Source organism: Anomalospiza imberbis, unplaced genomic scaffold (assembly GCF_031753505.1).
Source record: "Anomalospiza imberbis isolate Cuckoo-Finch-1a 21T00152 unplaced genomic scaffold, ASM3175350v1 scaffold_87, whole genome shotgun sequence".
In the NCBI taxonomy this organism is placed as follows: domain Eukaryota; kingdom Metazoa; phylum Chordata; class Aves; order Passeriformes; family Viduidae; genus Anomalospiza; species Anomalospiza imberbis.
In genome coordinates this window covers 346,019-363,837 of record NW_027100491.1, presented here as the reverse complement: position 1 = coordinate 363,837, position 17,819 = coordinate 346,019, and the positions used below count along the sequence as shown (strand labels likewise).

Genomic DNA, 17,819 nt, shown 5'->3' with positions numbered 1-17,819 from the left:
AGGTTTTATGCCCCCAAGCCACGACTGCCAGACCTTTGCAATTCCCTTTAACCAAGCCATTTCCTCCTCTGTCTCGCCATCGCAGGGGGTGTGTCACTGGATCAACTTTACACTTCGATGTCGATGAGCTCAGCTTCGGGGACATCTCCTTTGGTGAGTGTCCTGGGCTGGGACACAGCGTGGGGCATCTGTGCGTTCCAAAATGGAGCACTTGAACATACAAGCATCCCTCACTCACGTTCTGCCACAGCAGCCTCAGGGTGTGAACTCCAGGGCTGCTGGTGCCTCAGGTAGCCTTTTGCCATTGTGAGATCAAACAGAACCAAGGCATAGAAAGTCAGTATTTTCTGGTGTTTCTGTCCTGCTTTAAAAGACAGATGTCTGCCAAGGAAGGTAGGAGTCTTCCTAGAATGGAAAGATGACCCCCTCCCTCCAAATTATTTTACCTTTTAAATTACACAGCTTCCAGGCAAAAAAATATGGGAAAAGGAATGGCAGTTCTTTACTAGAATATATCAGCACAAACAACAACACAATAAACAGAAGTTTCCAGCCCACCAAATAGTGTTTTTCCCCTTTGGTGTAGTTATGATCACAGGCAGGAGGAGCTGTGGGGATCTCGGCACTGCCCAACAGCAGCAGGCAGGAGCGGGGAAGGCAGGCGGGCTGGATCCCAGTGCTGAGCCGCAGCCAGGGCAGTCCTGGGGCCAAGCACACAACCTCCCGCAGCAGCACGCGGCCGCCCTTCGATCCCCGAGCGGGAGGAAGGGAAGCTCCGCTCCCTGCCGAACCTGAGGTCAGGTCCGACCTCACAGCCGCCCACGGCATCACGCCACAACTCCCAAAAACCCCGAATGGAAAAGCCCACCCCCGCAGCCAAAACCCCCCACAACCCCTATCCCCCTTCCCAGCCCAAGGGGAAAATTCAGTACAAAGCCTAAACCCATAACAATGAAGTTCACAAACTTTTAAAGAAAACGAATTGCCTTTCCTGAGCTGCTTCTTCCCCACCCTGCATCACCACTGAGACACTTGTTAAGTTGCCTTTTGAATAAATGAAACAAGAAAGGCAACAGGTAGAAATATGGTTCTGAAACAGGAGATTCATCCTACTTAATCCGATTTCATTCCTAAAGTCTCTTCAGCTGAAGGCAGCTGTTGTATCTGCTTCTTTTAAACTATTGATTGTTGTCTGCATGTGGTGACCTCTGTCTCATTTGAGGTTTTGACATCTGTGTTTGTCCTTTTTGTGCCTCTCTTGCCTCCCTGCTGAAGTCACTGCTGGAGCTGGCAATGGTCACTGTTGATGGGCACAGAGAAGCTCTGGGCTGTACCTGCAGTTGTTTTTTCTCCCCATCTGTTTCCAATGACTCTTGGTGAGCAGGCCCAGGGAGAATTCTCCTCCCCCCAGAGCTGGCCAGCCCAGCCAGATGTCCTCTGCAGAGCAGGTTGTGGCTGCTGTTCGGCCTCTGCAGGACGTCCCCACCATGCCTGGCTGTATCTCTGGCTTTCCGGTATGGAGAGCAAATCTCAGAGCTCAAGTGGGGTAAACCCTTGCAATCACAGTGAGCAGCATGGCTGTGATGTCCCCATTTGTTGGGTGAGGTGGGACATGGTTCCTAATTGCTAATCTTGAAGCAAGGCTTGGGTTTGCCTCCAGTTGAGCGGGCTCTGAGCTGTCACGTGCTCAGTCTGTTTGGCCCAAACCAAGAGCTGCCTTAAGGTTCCTGCAGAGAGAAATTGCATTAGGGTGCTTTGCATCATGTTCTAGTTCCTGATTCCATCCTCACTTTCTTTTGCTGTAGCTTCTTCTCAATGACAACTCACTGTTTATAGATCTTGAAAATGGTAGGAGTGTTGGCAGCCTTAACAGGGAATTTTACAGCTTGAATTGCCCGAGTAAATGCTCGGTCTGGGTGCACACTCATCACTGAGAAATAACCTGCTGGTTTGGGCCAGGTGAGGAAGCTCCTTGCCATCTGAAGGAGAGACACTTGCAGTGTTCAGCAGGGCTAGGAGTGGGCATTTTTAAGGCTGCAGTCTGGAATCAGTGTCTAAGGGAACTAAGTGACGATTAATTCCTCATGCAGCTTCTCGGTGAGCTGTAGTTCAGATAATAAAGAGCTAAACTCCCGTGACACTTTCATCCTACCAGGATATTCACACCAGGAGTCATGCCATAATTGGTGCCTAAATGGATATTTGTGTCCTTTCCTAGGCTTTCCCTACACCCAGAGCTGTCGCCTGACTAACACCTGCCCGGTGCCTGTGACGTTCAAGCTCCGCATGTTGGACGAGGGCACGCAGCCTGCTGTGAACAGCTTTGATCAAATACGCAGCGACAGTGACCCATCCTGGAGGGAGGGAATTAATTTTTACGTGAAGCCAAGGGAGTTTACAATGAATCCTAGCCAAGGGACCATCCTCCCCCAGGGACACCAGGATATTGAGGTATGGGAAGAGCCCAGCCACAGACGCTTCAGCACCAGGGCTGAAGCTTCCCTGGAGTGTGGGAGGGCTTTAGCTCTGGTGCCAGCTTTGAGCATCGTGTGAGTGAGAGATCTGCACTGGCGAGAGGCCTCTGCTAGCTGGGTTCCTCGGGACGTTCCTCAAGGAGCACCGTTTTGTTTCCAAAATCATACACTGAGATCACATAGCATATGGTCAAGTACTAAAGCCCTTCTTGTGTTTTAGAGAGAGATTTCTTTGATTGCAAGTGGGCAGAGCAAGGATGAGGACAGAAGGTGGCTGTTAGAGGGATGTCATTGTAAAAAGCAGTTAGCTTTTCTTCTTGGTCTCATTTCTCCTCTCCTGGGGAGCAGAATGATTTGTGTTCACTGCAGGGATCTCCAGTGGAGACAAAAAACTGCAGCCATGAACTGCCCAGCACCTGCTGGGTCACACTTTGCCCCCAGCTTCCTGCTGTAAAGCTGAACTCATTCTCTTCAAGTCAGATTTCCTCTGCATTTATGTCATTGCAGTCAGAGGAAAAATTGGCCCATTAATTTGAATACAGTGGTGTGTAGAGCTTTAGTCTAATGTTTCAATTTGGCTGACCTATGCCCTGATTCCAAGGTGTGTTTAACAAATCTGGTCTTGTCAGAAGGCTTTTGCTACTCTCAGAGACTGTGCTCTACACATGGCCCAGCAGAAGAATTAAGGCAAAATCTGCCCTTTCCTTACCATGATACAAGAACTGGAGGATATCACACGTGGGTAACGGGCTTTTGTAAGGAAGAACTTACTGCTCTTCTCTTCCACAGGTGACCCTGTGTTCCAATACCGTGATGGAATTTTACCGGAAAATGCTGGTGGACCTGGAGGGTATTGGCAAGGGAGTGGCATCACTGACCATCACAGCCAGGTACCAGCCCTTCCCTGGCCTCCCCCAGCCACTGCCTTGCACAGGGTTTGCTGGCTGCAGCTCCCAAGGAGAAGTGCTGTTTAATGACCTCATGTTGTGCCCTGCTGGACATGAGAACAGCAGTGCTTGGACAGCAGCCTGTGGTGAAAAGCACCCCTGCTCACAGCCAAGCACGGTCCTGGGCCTTTTTCTAAAGGGACCAGGAATGATATCATTTATTGGCCTGGTTTTTGGTGCTTGAGCTGGAACAAATTTGCCAAGGGCCTCCTCTCCTTCTTCCTGCAAGAGGTGGAGTTGTGCTGGATTGTGACCACCCTGCATTGGTTTGGGACACACCAAGCAGCCTGCTGGGAGTCAGGGTCTGCTTCTGTTAATGAGGGCATGTGACAGGGGGAAGTGGCTCACAGCAAGAGTGGTGAGGGTAAGATCTTACAAGGGGAAAACAGCCCTTGATGTGGCCGGTCAGCTCTAGTTTTTCTCCTTCCCTCTGCTTCCCATTTTGAGCTTTAACGTTCTCAGACTTAAAGCAAAAGTCGTTCTTGCTGCAGCAGAATTCCATCCTGCTATGCTGCGGTGGGTGTCAGTTTAATGACAAGAGGGATGCAGTTCCCTGGTGCTGTTCCCTGTCCCAGGCAGAGCCATCCAGTCAGTGCCTGGGCTGCCATTTTGTCAAGCAAGTGCAACTGGGGGCAGTCAGTGCATGGACCTGTGGAGTGAAGGACCGAGGGAGCTGTAGGACCTGGGAGGGGGTGATCGCCCACTCTGTAGGGCAGGGGGTGTCTCGTGCCCTCCAAGGCTGGGGCAAACAGCTGAGTTCTCAGGCAGGGCAACAGCACCGTGGGAGAGAAGGGAGTAATTTTTACTGAGACTACGACTAGAGTTGTGTGTTCCTTGAGCCCTAGTGAGCACTGATCCCTGTTGGGAAGGCTCCCACGGAGCTCATGGATCACTGGGACTGCTACAGGAGTCCTTGAAATCCTTCTCGCGTAAAGGAGGAGCTGAGGCAGCTGTGGGACAAAGTGCTCTGCCTGGGGCACCTGGCAGCCTCTGGGTGCTGCCTCTCAGGGTTTGCCCCTCCTTGACAAGACATGTTTAAGTGGGAAGGCTTTGAAGGCAATTTATCACCGTAGGGCTGTTAAATGTCCATTTGACAGTGACAAGTGTGTTATGCTCCATTTCACAACCTTTGGGAGTAAACGTTCTCCATTCTCTCAGTATCTCTGATTCTCTTGGGGTCTTCTCTTTGGCCAGGTGTCTCGTTCCTGAGCTGCAAGTGTACCCTAGAATCCTGTTTTACGATGAGTGCCAGCTGAAGGTGCCATACCAGAGGAAGTTCCTTATTGCAAATAACACCGACCTTCCCGGCTGCTATGGGCTTATTCCCCAGGTTTGGCATCGCATCCACTTCCACCTCTCAAATATTATTGAGGAGATTATTAGGGAAAAAAAGGGTTTGGATAAGGCCTTGCTGGTTTCTATTCAGTCTTAAAGATCTGCTGAGAACAGGATCCTACCTGAATGTAAACTTTAGGATGCAGTTTAACTTCCTGAGGAAAGAGTTTATGTTCTAGTCTTCAGGGTGTTTTCTTGTGGGAGATCTTAGAGGGTTGTGAAAAGCTGCTGCATCCACAGACACCAACGCCTGTGCTGGCAGCCTCTTTGCAGGACCCCCTGAGAATGCTAAGCCTACAATTCTTGCATCTTGTTTGTGCCTCTTACCTTTGTCCTGGGGATTTTTAAAAAATGTGTGTAAGCTGCTGTTGCGGTGGATATTAAGGAGTCTAAAGTTTCTTCAGAGGTCCCGCTGAAGTTGCATTTGATTCTGTCCCTTCCAGAAACGCGAGGAGGACTCTCCTGTGTTCTACTCCAGCCCCAAACCCTGTGGGATTGTCCAGCCTCACAGCGTTGCAGAGATTCCGGTTATAATTGAAGTCCAAACACTGGTCAAGCATCGCACCGACGTTCTTATCGGCGTGTTTGGGGATGAGAGAAACCCACTGGTGAGTGCAAGGGGAGATGTGTACCTTTGTGCAGCTGCTCCTGGCAGGCTGCAAAGCGTACAGGGATTCTTGCGGGGAAAAGAAACACAGGCTGCTGAGGAGAAGGACAGGAGGGATCGGTGGCACAAACAGCTCATGCCTTATAGGTGGTAATCTCAGTGTCTGACACAGAAGGTAGCTCATCTAAGCTGGAATCGAGGATAATTTTAGTTAATTAATCTTTAAAATGCTATTAACTGGAAATACTTGTTTTAAAATGTCTTGTCATCTCTCTGAGCACAAAAGAGAATGTCAGAAGACTTCTTTTACAGAAAGCTCAAAAGACTTGAGCTTTCTGTAAAAGAAAGGAGAGCAGGCATCTGAAGAGTAGTTGCAAGGACCTTAACTTATATTAAAACATAAGGAAATGATGGTGTCAAATTCCCTGGATGGCACCAAACACTGAACCTGGGCCATTGTGGCACTGCATGTAAATCAGTCAACAGGACGGACAGGCAGTGCAAGCTGTGCCAGGGAGCCTGAAGTTTGACAAAACAGTTGCTTTCAACAATCAGGCTGCTTACCTTAAAGAGGAGGGTTTCTCCCCACCAGAATAACCAGTTGTTTAACTGTCAACCTGGTCTTAACTAGAGATTTCTTTCAAAGCTTTTACCTTTGGGCCAGTAATACGTGGTTTAAAAGTTTCTTGTACCTTAATCCTTTTTAATTTGGAGGTGAATATGTAATTTTTTTTTCCCCAAAAGTCCAGCATTTCAGCTGGAGAGTGGTAGCTGTCCCTAAAGAAATAACTTGAGCACAGTTGAGCTGTTTAAGCTTTTTTAGCTTTCCGTGTTGTGGTTTGTTTTGTTTTTTAAAAAATCTTTCTTGCCTGCTTCCTGGAACAGAGAACAGAATTATGGAGCTCTGGACGGCTGGCAAAAATCTACCCAAGTCCAAGGCTGATAGAGTTTGGCAAGATCCCAGCGCTACAGCCTACTTCACAAAGCTTTACCCTCTTCAACAACAGTCTCGTCCCTACAGACTTCAGGCTAGAGATCGTAAGTATCTGTGGGGCTGTTTTCCAGGGAAATTGACTGGTCAGTAGCAGCCATGACTTGGTTTTTATATGGAAGATTTCCATATTGCCCTGTGTGAGAGGAGGCAAGATACTCCAATACTCCATCTGAGCGGGACTAGAGGAACCTGGCTCTGGAGTGGTGTTAGCTGGGGCACCCCTCAGTGAAATCAGGTGCAGAGATGTTGGAGCAGAAATTAGTCTGGATTGTGTTGACAAGTTCTCCCTTAATTTTATCTTTGGTCTTTAGCAGTGCGTGTCACATTTTTGGAGCTCTGAGATCAAGAGAAACCTGTGGTCCTTTGCTCCCTAGAGAATGTGGATTTCCCTATGGTTTCCCTGTTCCATCTACATTTGCTTTGTGCCAAACTGCTGTTACTAGTAGAGAGCAGGGTGTGAGGTCTGTCCTCAGACTGCTCGTGGGGAGGCAATTTTCACTCCTCCTGGGGGTCAAGCCAGCTGGGCTGTCCACACAAAGATGTGGGGGGGTGGGCACCCCCACAGCCTGTGATCTCTGTGCCGTTGAAGAGAATCTTTGGGGACCAGCTGCAGAGAAAGGCCGTTTAATCCACGGAGGCTGCAAAGGGCAGAAGGAGCTGGGGCTGCTCCCCTGGCAGGGGAAGCAGGGCTGGTGCAGCCAGGAAGGGTTTGCAGGCTGGGCCTGGGTCTGGGTGGGATGTCTGCTGGAAGGGGAGATCTGTGAGGGGCTTGAGGTTTGTTCTTCTTCATGCTGGGTGTGTTGAACTTGTGGAGTTGGATAAAACCTGATATTAAGGACTTGTTTGTGGCTGTGGGTAAAGCATCAGGTCGTGTGGGAGAGTCCAGCCACAGCCTCCTGGGCCAAGCAGGAGGGGTGTGAATTTTCCTCTTGCTGCTATTCCAGCTGTCTGGGGGATAAATGTAACCTCAAAGTGAGGGATTTTTCCAGGACAGCTTTCTCTAACTCCACAATGGAATTCTGCTTTCAGCCTCTGCAGAGAGCAGTGCACCTTGGCTGGGTGGTCGTGGTGTGTAACGGATGGGTTTCACATGCTCGGACCAGGGCCAGACCTGCAGAGCTGTGGCTGTACAGCTGTGCTGGTGCAAGGCCTTTCCTCCCTCCTCGGGGCAGCTTCCAGCTCTTTTGCCCCATCTTGCCCAAGTCTGTGAGAAAACAGATGACAAGAGTTTTTCAGATGAGTGGCCCATGCCCAAAGAGCACATGTTGTCCAGTTTTCTTTCTGCTTCCTGCTTTCCTGCCCTGCTATAAGCATTTAGAGGTGACTTTTCCAAAGCAGAGGGCACTGGGGCACCTCTCTACAGCTGATGATTGGTGGGAAGTGAGGGCTTCAGTCCTTTAGGGGATGTTGAGAAGCACTGATGGCCCCTTGGGAAAGAATAGTTTGGTTTTGCACAACTGGTTTTGCAGAGATACTCTTCAGGTTCTCAGCAGTATCCTCCAGCCGTGTGGTATCTGGAGTGGGATTTGAGCGGACCTAGCTTCCTCTGGCCTTGAGCCTTTGTGAGAAGCCAGGAGAGAGAAAGCAGCTTTCCTTGGCCCACACTCCAGAGAAAGACTGGGGAAGGAACAGTCTCCTGAGGATAAGCATCCTTTGGGTTGGGCAAAAGTGGGTTAATTAGGTGAGTCTGTTAAAGGAGGGGAAAATACAGGTTGTATGAGCTCTGCTGTTGCCCGATACTGTATTTTAGGGATTTTAAGCCTTTATGATTTTTATCGTCCCCTCTTTAGCCTTTCCTTTTCTTGTATCCCACAAGAGAGCAGGGTGTACTGTTTCTGTCCCGAATGCATATTATGCTTGTCTTACAGCTTTGCAAACCCCACTGCTATGCCATTGAACCCAGAGAAGGAGTGATCCCCGCTAGGGGTGAGGTGCCTGTGACTGTCACAGCAAGCCTGGATGACACAGAGATTTTTGGTAGCGCTATCCAGCTGTCCATTGGGAACAGCCTTCGCACCGCCTGTGGGCTCGTGGCTTTGGGCACTGGCACCACAATTGTCATAGACAAGCCATTTGCTCCAGAGCTCAACCTGGGATACCAATTCAGGTAGGAGATCTCTCCATTCCCACCTCTCCTCCTGTCTCAACAAGGAGCAGGTTTGCTGTAGTCCTTCAGGCAATGTCTCCTTCAGTGTTCAAAGCCCTGACTCCTTCCCTGAAGGCAGAGAGATTCCTTTAGAAACATGTGATGGCCAGTTGATAGTTGTTAGGCATCCTCAAAAGCCACTGACAGGGAAACAAGTAGCTAAATTGCCATTGAATTGTCTTTAGTTCTAATGTCTTGATCATTACTTGATCAAGTGAAGACATAAATGTCTGTCAGCAGGACAGTAAGTAATGATCAAGTGATGATGGCAGGCTCCCCCAGAACAAAAGGTTCCCAAAAGGGTGCCCTGGTGAGGTGGTCCCTCCATGTGGTTGAGGGACCAAGGGAAGATGGCATCACACCCTTCCCTTCCAAAATGGCAAGCAGGGGCCCCGGGAACAAAGAGACAGGAGGGTGACAATCCCTACCGGGAAGGCAGGAGCCCACAGAGCAGTTCCAGAGGCAGATGGAAACTCTCTGTTTGTGCGGGGTCTGCACTGCCACTGTCACTGCTTCCTCATGCTGCTCGTGGGCTCTGCTGCTGCCCTGCTCTGCCCAGGATCTCGCTCGATATTTTGCTGCCAGCAGAGTTTGCAAAGTTCACTTCCAAACAGTTTCTAATTCCAAAATGAAATTTCTACAAATGGCTACCAATGCAAAACCAAGGCTGCTATGAACAAGAGAGGCCCTGCTGCCCTGGTTTCCTCTCCAGGAGCAGGCAGACAATTTTTACCAGCTTGCTGGGATCATCCAGAAACTGCCTCCAAGCCGGCTTTGTGAAATGCCTGCAATCATACCCCCACACACAAGGTCACCAAGTGCAGGATCTCAAAGACTGAGTTGCAGTTTCACAGATTAATACAAAATACAGTAACAGTATGAATCACCCCAGAACAAACATTTTGGAGGAAAACACCAGGTCCTGTTAGCCTCGCCTGGAAAATGCTACATTACCATTATAAACATATTTCCCTTTGCAATAATGACATCAGAAGGGCAGCTCATCAGACACTGTTTCTGGTCCACATTAAGAGCTGGAAATTAAGACAGTCTCCAAGCAATTAACATGTCAGGTTGCTCACTGGGAGCAATCTGATGACCAGGGAAATAGCTATTCCCATATTATTTTCCATCCTGCCTTCTATTCTAGCCTCCTTCCCTGTATTCATCGGTTCAAAGTAACAAACGGGGGCCACCATTTCCATCGGCTCTTTTGGAGCGTGGGATGCTGCAGCCCACCTGAGGAGGAGGGCCAGGGCATCTCAGCCCTCAGTAGCCCTAAAGATGATTCCCAGAGCCCCAAACGTGCCACCCCCGTGTTTGGGCTGGAGCCACTGTCGAAGGACCTGCAGCCAGGCGAGTCTGTGGACATAGTGCTGCGAGGCTTCTCCCGCATCGCGCAGGTGAGGTGCCCACCAGGGGCTGAGCCTGGGGAACCATCAGATCCCCTCCCCTGGGCTTGTTCCACAGTCCCTTGACATTTGCTTGGGGAAATGAGCAGAGGCCTTCAATAAACTGGTTTAAGACCACACGTTTCTGTGGCAGCACCAGTTGCTTTCCTTGCTGGCCACCATCAGACCAGCTAAGACTTTATTGTGATTCCACAGCTACCAAAACCCAGTGCTGATCCCAAAGTAGGGGTGGAAGGAAATATTGACTTTTTGGGGCAAACACTGTTGCATGCTTAGTCAGCAAAGAAGGGCAGAGAAATAAGTTACACTTAGACTAGGAGCCCAAAAAGAAAGAGAATTAAACAAGTGCCAAGTGTTTTATCTGGGGTAAGCATGGAGTAAAACAAAAGCCATGTGAAGGGAGGGAGTTTCTCACAAGTGTCTTTTGTGGTTATTGGGGTGCAGTGATGCAGACAATTGAGCACAGAATAAATAAGCTGCATCACAGGAAGAAAAGGGGGCAGTGACCGTAACTCTGTGGCAGGAATGAGGCCAGTGGTGGGTGCTGAGCCAATGCAGGGCATTTGCTGGATGCCCTGCCACCACCCACTGGTGACAAGTGATTCTTGCATGCAGGAGGTGCAGGATTATGTGTTGTGTGAAGCTGTCATTGGGACAAGCAGAATGACACAGAAGATAATAGAAACAACCATTACCTGCAAGTTTATTCACCCCTCTATAGAAGCATCAGCCAGACAATTCTCTTTCTATGTGGAGAAGGTAAGTCTCTGGATTGCATCCTGGCATTTAACAGCATGGCTGAGGGGGCTGTGTGCTTGTGTTAAAGCCCCTCTTTACCCTTCCTGATGCACTCTGTAAAGTGAGTGAAGATGCTTTTAGAGATGAGACTGGTATTTGACTTCCCCAAAGTAAAACTGCAGTTACAGCTGCACTGCCAAGGGGGATCGTGGCACTTCCAGAGAAATGCCAGTTTCTCTGCTCACTGTAAAGGGAGGCTTTTGAGGATCCTCCAAAGCACAGTGATGTCTGTACAATGATGCTGTATGGAAGCTGGGAAAAATGGAGATTCCTGTGAATTCCTCAGGCTGACAAGGAAAAACCCATCATCTCCTGTGTCTCTTTACCTTCTCTGCTGTTGGTATGGATGCTTTATGGTATAGCCATATGATACAGCTCTGTGCATTTCCTAAGCCTCACCTGCTTCAAAGGACCCCCAGACATCCTGCAGCTGCAGTGATGATAACACTGAGGCAGAGCAGGTGCCCTTTAGTCTCTGGATCCCAACTCCAGCATCATCCTTCCCTCTCCTGCAAGTTGTCTGAAAAAGAGAAGACATTTTATCCTTTGGTTTCTGTAGTTTCGGGCCTCTCCTCTGGTTCCCAGGCTTCCACTGAAGTACAGAATCCCCCCTGGAACAGGCATTTCAGATGTAATTAGAAGCTCTTCCGCTGTCTCTGGTTCTACCTGGGTTCTGCTCGATGTCACTCACACAAACTGATTTATGGCATATTATGGCACAGCACCTGTTTGATGTCAGTGCATCCAGAAGTAGTTTCCCAAATCTCTGGTTTCTCTAAAACCGTGCAGGAAGCCCAGCACAATGCATAGACAGGAAGGAAGAGCTTAGGCTTTTATGAGGCTGCTAGAGCCAATAAGGTTGTGAGAAATGACTGTATGCCAGTGAAGACCATCTAGTGCTGTTCTGCCCAATAGAAGGACAAAACTGGAGACAAATGGTCTGGATTCACTTTCTGCTTTAGATCTTGTTCAAGCAGCCACCTCCTCTCAGGGGCCTATTCCCTCATCTGTACGTGGGAGTGTTTCCCTGTCCCCCAGAGGATGCTGTGGTTTCTAAACATGAGAAGCATCTGCTATAAAGAAAAACCTCCTGAAAGGGTAGAAACAAATAGAAAGGGTAAATAGAGGTGTATGCACTTCTGGGGCTGAAAAATGTGAGTTGCAGCAGAAGCAGAAGGAGCTCTATAGCTAGTTGAGGCTGTTTTCCTTCTCTCCTGTTTCTATAGAAACCCAGTGATGTCCTGACGCTGCAGTACCAGCCTTTGGCTTTAAAAAACACCTGCCTGCTGCCACTGGACCTTATGCTGGACTTGGAGCAGCCATTTCTGGTCTGTGATGAGGACCAGCAGCCCCTCCCAGATGGCCAGGTGAGCAGCCCTGGACTCCTGCAGTGGGGTCTGAAGAGGAGGGATGTGGTGTTGCCTTTCTGTTGGGAGCTCCTTGAGTCAAGAAGTTTATTCTGTAGCATTAGCAGTGGGCTGGCCTGAGCTGCATCAGCAAAGCTGCTGAAGGAATCAAAATCTTATCTGAATTGAGAAGATCCATCCCGGCTTTAAGGCACAGGGAGAAGGGAGCAGGCAACTGGGTCTGGGCAAGCCATGCAGTAAAGGTTTCTCCTGGAAAGCATTCCAGCTCTCCAGAAGCCACCCCCTTCTATTGGGGCTGAGCACAGAAATGGCCTGAGGGAATCCTGGACTAGACTGTGGTGCCTGCAGTCAGACCCCTGCTGTAAAGAAATGAACTGAGAAGCACATGGTGGGGTCACTTTGAACATTTACTGGTTTTGCTGTCAGACCTTGGGACATCATCTCACAGGTGAATAATTACTGCTCATCTCCTTGCAGCCTGTGACAGTGGATGTAGGGGAGACCTGTCATCTCTACATCGCATTTGACCCAGCTTATGAACTGGATTTTAAGAGCTGGAAAACAGAGAAGGTTCTGAAGATAGGCATGGTCAGGGGCCATCCTTATGTGGAGCGTATCACCCTTCGGGGAGAAGTCCACTTCCCAAATCTCCAAATCCAGCCCAGCACCCTGGACTTTGGCTGCATTGTGGCTGGCACTGAAGAAGTGCGTTCTCTGGAGATCACCAACTGCAGCCCACTTCCCGTCGAGTACCGCTGGTCATTCCATTCGGACAACCAGGTGAACAAGTTGAGGTATGTGCACCTTTGTCCTCTCCCTGAAGCTCTTCTTGCTGGTGTCCTGTTTGTACTTGGCAAAGAACAAAGCTGTTTGCCTAGGATCTGATAGACTGCTTCCGACTTTTTCTTGTGCAAATAACTCTGACCAGCTGTGGTCAGGCTGGATGCTCAGGGAATAGGTTTTCCACCAATTTGGTGCTGTGTAGCCCCCATAGTGGTTTCCCCTGGGAAGGAAAGTTGGGGTGAAAACTGCTTTCTCAGACCTCTGTGGCCTGAGGCAATGTCCACCTTGATGAAGGGCTCCTAGTCCCAGCTCCCACAGTGCTGCTGGAGGCCCTTCTGGCCCCTCTGCTTTGGGATGGGTCCTCTCTGCAGGAGCTGCTCTCTGCTCCTTGCCTTCCTCCCTTGCATTGTGCTGGAGGATGCCCAGAAAGTCCCAACACCAGGGAAAGAGTTACTTAGTGCCTGGGCTGATGCTGAACATCTTGTTACCTTCCCTTTCCTTCTTTTCTGAGACAACTCCTTTACTGCCAGGATGATTTCCTTCCCAGGGGTCAGCTTTCAGTGATTCTTCACTCCCTTTTTTTGTGACACTTGTTACTCATTTTGACTTTTCCACTCTGCAACATGTCCCTTATGGGTTCTGTACTGCTTGGCAGCAGGATTTGTTCATCACATCATCTCCTATCCCTGCCTCCCAGAGAGTTTCTACTTTAGGGTGAAAAATGTCATTGTCTGGGCACCATGGTCCTGGGAAGTTGCCTCAAACCATTCATTAAAACTAAAGACAGTGGAATAGATGATTAGGGGTCTCTTGGGGGTTATGATGAGAGAGCCCCTCATCCAGAAATGAAACCCAGCCTTAGGTAACAAGCTACAAAGCTAAAGGCAGTGATTCTTTGGGGAGCAGGTCATTACAGGCCCGGAATGCCTGTCTGGGAATGGAGCACCCAGGTCGTGTTTGGCTGTGTGGGGAGCACTTGCAGCTCAGCAGGGTGACAGGCAGGCACGGCTCGACTGTGTCCCTCACATGGCATTAGAAACACAAGCAGAGTTACCCTGAGCACCTGCTTCAATTTAAAATGGGGAATGTGACCTGAGTCACCTGGAAGTGTTGGAAAATATCAACCAACCCCCCCCAACACTGCCAGGGAAACATTCCTGATAAATACCTGGTGGAGCTGCAGAGTTTCTGGCGTTGGGCATTGGCGGGGGGCTGTGCTGGTTCGTCAGTGGCCGGGTCTGCCCCTCGGTGTCTCAAATCTCACCTTTTTGCTTTCCTTCTCTGTCTTTCCTCTCCCACTGTGCTTTTTGCATCCCCACAAGGTGTTAATCCCTGTCCTCTGTAGTTCCTCAATGCAAGCAGTTGCAGCTGCCTTCACTACTGCTACCTCAGTGTCATCCCTGGGCTGCCTTTAGGATGGACCTGCTCCAGCATGGATTGGGAAGGGCTGGATCAAACCATTTCTCAGTTCAGTGTGCCAGCACCCACCCAGGGCTGCATCCTGAGCAGGAGCTGTTCGTGCAGGTGTCCCTCCCTTCTTCCCACTGCGGTCCCTGTTCATAGTTATGCTGTTTTTCAGATATGAGCTTTACCCACCTAAATTCAAACCCCAACCACCAAAGGAGAAGAGAACCTGTTTGGATTGCCCGACATCTCGATGGAGACACTTCAAGATTAAAAAGGAGGAGGCAGTCACAGCCCTGAAAGAAGTGCAGGATTTTACTCAATCTTTAGGAGCAGAGGTAGATTTTCTTGTACACCTAGTGCTTGTGTTGCCTCCCCAGCCTGCCACCAACAAGTCACACTCGTGCTGACCTCTCCTTTTGCTGCCCTGCTGTCCTGTGCTCTGAGAGTTGGCCGGGCAGCAGGGCCAGTGGCTGGACAATGAGGTGTGTGAGAGGGAGAAATAGGAGAGTTTTCCTTGGAGAAGCTTGGTCAGATCCTACAGGCCTCCACTGAGTGTGGGATTGTTTTGCCTTGTTTCCTTCACAATGTAAGATGAGGCTTTTATCTGCAGTGTGATGGTAAGACCTCCAGCTTCCTTCCCATAGCAAGCTGTGATGAGTGCTGATCTCCATGTACCCTTTTCCCAACCCAGCCAGACTACCTGTTTCCAAGTCTCTGCTTTCACCCAAGAGCTGGTATTGCACTGGTGGCCCTGAAGCTGTCTTACAAACTGAGACTTTGCAAAGTGGCTGTCTCTTCCTCCTAGCATAGAAAATGGCTTGTTTTTCAGGTGCCACCACAAACTCCTGAAAACCCTCAACTCGCACTAGGCTTGGAGGGATTCAGGAGCTCCGTGGATGTACCTCACACTCCCCTTGAAACAGAGAAGGTAAGAGGGAATCTGTCTCACTTGCCCATTGTCAGTGTGGCAAGCAGGGCTGTAGCTCCCAGTCCCACTGGTGGCCCTCAGCACTGCCCACAGAGGGGCCTCACGTCCCTCCAGGCCCATCACAAAGTGCTGCTGAAGCAACTGGTTCTTGGAAGGGCCGTGCAGGACATGTTGTAGGGCTGCCCAAGGATGCTGTGCAGCACCTGTGGAGGGCATTGCTCCCCCTTGACCTAATCTCATAGGAAATTTTTGCAGAAGCGTTTGCTGAGGCACCTTGAGAAAGCAGCATTTAAATCAGAGAGAGAGGGGAAAAGCCTCAGGAGTCAGATGAGCTGGGCTGGAGTCCTTCCCTGAGCTCCAAGAGCTCTCATTCTGAGTCTTCTCCTTTTCTAAAAGCAGTTAAGAAATGCTTTTTAAAGGGAAGAGAGAATTTCTACTGCTAGGAGACATCCCAGTTCACTGTAATGTAATGTATTAATTAATGCATTGATCTCTGAGTATGGGAGAAGATTTTCCCTATGGTCCCTCCATTGGTCAGTGGCACAGATGCAGGATCAGATTAGGGTGATTGTGGCCATGTTTGTGCAGCGGCTACAGCTGCACTTTGTTCCAAGATGCTCTTCTGCATCCATTCCCATGCTCAACACCTCGATCTCTCCTGTCCTCCTCCAGGCTTTCAGTATTGTGCCAGTGTCAGGTGTGCTGCAGCCAGGAGAGAGCCAGCAGGTCTCCTTCACCTTCTTTGGCCACCTCAACACCATCACCAGCGTGAGAGCACTGTGCCACGTGGAGGGAGGCCCCACCTATGAGGTGGTGGTGACCGGGGAGGCCTCACGTGTCAGCTACTCCCTGAGCCTCCGGGAGATCAACTGTGGCTCTCAGGTACCACACATGTCCCCTGGCACAGCTCCTTGCCTTGGGACCACGGCCAGCAGTTTCCTGCCCACCTCGGTCCAGGGCTCCCTCCCCTTCCCAGCCCCTTTGTTGGCCCTGGGGCTTGGAAGTCCAACCTTTGAAAGACACATCTGACATCCAAGCTGGTTTACAATGGCCATCTCCAACCCTCTCCAAAATGCTGGGAGTGCCTCTTTTTCAGGGTACCTAACAGTGCCTCCTGGGGCAGGCAGGGTCCCAGTGGGGGTGCTCTGAGGGGTGTGTCCATGAGACATCCCTCTGCTGATCCACACCTAAAGCCTGACCTCCAAGGAGATGCTCTTGTCAAAAGCTCTTGCTTAATCCACACAACAATCAAGGGAAGAAGTTAGGCTTCCAGTCACTATATTTAGAGAGACTGTCCCAGAATAATCCCCAGTTCACTCTTTTCCAGTTGAAAGCCCACAGATATTTCCAGCTGCTGGCCCTGTGTGTGTTGCCCTGTGGGACTCCCTTGTTGCATGTATGTTGCTTGCCAATACTTGCATGCAGGTGCCTTTTCTCCTGGAATGCCTCAGTGCTGTCTCTGTTTCTCCTGGCTCTTGGTGACCCCTCAGAGTGCAGAGGGCCTGTGTCCCCTGGTTCATTTATTGTTGACCCTCACATGGTTGTTACCACACCTCTGTGTGCTGCCAGAGCTCCCTGGTCCTGTGCAGGTGCCCTGTGCCTGGGGGTTCCCCAGGTTCCCAAGTGCCCCCATCTCCTCCCTGCTCCCTGCTCCCTTCTCCCATCATGTGTCTGCTTCCAAGCCCAGGAGAGAGGAAGGAGATTCCCAGCAGCAGGCCTGGGTCTGTAACTTCCCACTCCTGTCTCTTCTCTCCAGATGTTTAATGAAATTGGTCACAGCACAGTCACCCTGGAGAACACTGGCAGGATTGAATTCAACTGGGTGCTAAACCCTAGCACTGCAGACCAGCATCTGCCTGGTGTGTTTCTGGTCAAGCCCACAGCTGTAAGTAGCACAAATGACTGACCCTAGCCCTGTGCCAGGTGGCCCAGGAGTGTTAAAGGGAAGAAAGAGGGGGTGGGGCAGAAAGGGGGAAAAAAGTCAGAGGGGAAAACCACAAACCCAGCCATGAGAGAGACAGGGCTGTAAGCAATTTCTGCTGGGGGCAGAGAAGGTCAAACAAGGGCTCTCCTGATAGACTCCCCCACGGCCTTGCCTGGTGGGTGGCTCTGCTGTCACAGGGCAGTCACTGGTGGGAGGCACAAGTGTGTTGGTCACTGGTCTCACTGTAAGGGTTGTAGAGGAGAATTCTATTTGATAGATTTCTCAGATGAAAAGAAGGCACAAATGCAGCAAGTGTGTTATCTGAAAACTATTTATTGATAAAGAAAAAGGGTACGGTCCCAACCAGAAGGGGATAGAAAAGAGCAGAGAGAGAAAATGAGAAATGGAAAGAGGGGCAGAGCGTTACTGCTAGAATGCTGGTCCGCTCTGTCGGGTCCTGCTCAGCAGCTGGTGGAGCAAGTGTGCTGCCAGCCGCACCGAGCGTGCGGTGCAGGGGCACCATCCGCAGCGGCAGCGGCGCGGCTGTCCCGCGGGCCGGGCTCCATCCGCCGGCAACGGCACGGCTGTCCCGCGGGCCGGGCTCCATCCGCCGGCAACGGGGCCAGCTGTCCCGTGGGCTGCACCGGGGCAGGCGCGATCCGCAGTGGCAGCGCTGCAGCTGTCCTGCGGGCTGCGG

At 50.4% G+C, this 17,819-nt stretch overlaps 1 protein-coding gene across 1 annotated transcript in view; it reads left to right on the top strand.

Annotated features, from left to right (window-relative positions):
• LOC137467914 (hydrocephalus-inducing protein homolog) overlaps positions 1-17,819 on the top strand; it is a 71,016-nt gene that overhangs the window by 20,249 nt on the left and 32,948 nt on the right. Inside the window, exons 11-25 of the mRNA XM_068179332.1 lie at positions 86-153; positions 2,219-2,451; positions 3,264-3,364; positions 4,616-4,751; positions 5,200-5,364; positions 6,249-6,401; positions 8,226-8,464; positions 9,654-9,906; positions 10,531-10,674; positions 11,940-12,080; positions 12,558-12,874; positions 14,443-14,605; positions 15,100-15,371; positions 15,813-16,080; positions 16,955-17,083. Coding sequence (XP_068035433.1) covers positions 86-153; positions 2,219-2,451; positions 3,264-3,364; positions 4,616-4,751; positions 5,200-5,364; positions 6,249-6,401; positions 8,226-8,464; positions 9,654-9,906; positions 10,531-10,674; positions 11,940-12,080; positions 12,558-12,874; positions 14,443-14,605; positions 15,100-15,371; positions 15,813-16,080; positions 16,955-17,083 — 2,782 coding nt within the window. The remainder of the gene's footprint in view (positions 1-85; positions 154-2,218; positions 2,452-3,263; positions 3,365-4,615; positions 4,752-5,199; positions 5,365-6,248; positions 6,402-8,225; positions 8,465-9,653; positions 9,907-10,530; positions 10,675-11,939; positions 12,081-12,557; positions 12,875-14,442; positions 14,606-15,099; positions 15,372-15,812; positions 16,081-16,954; positions 17,084-17,819) is intronic.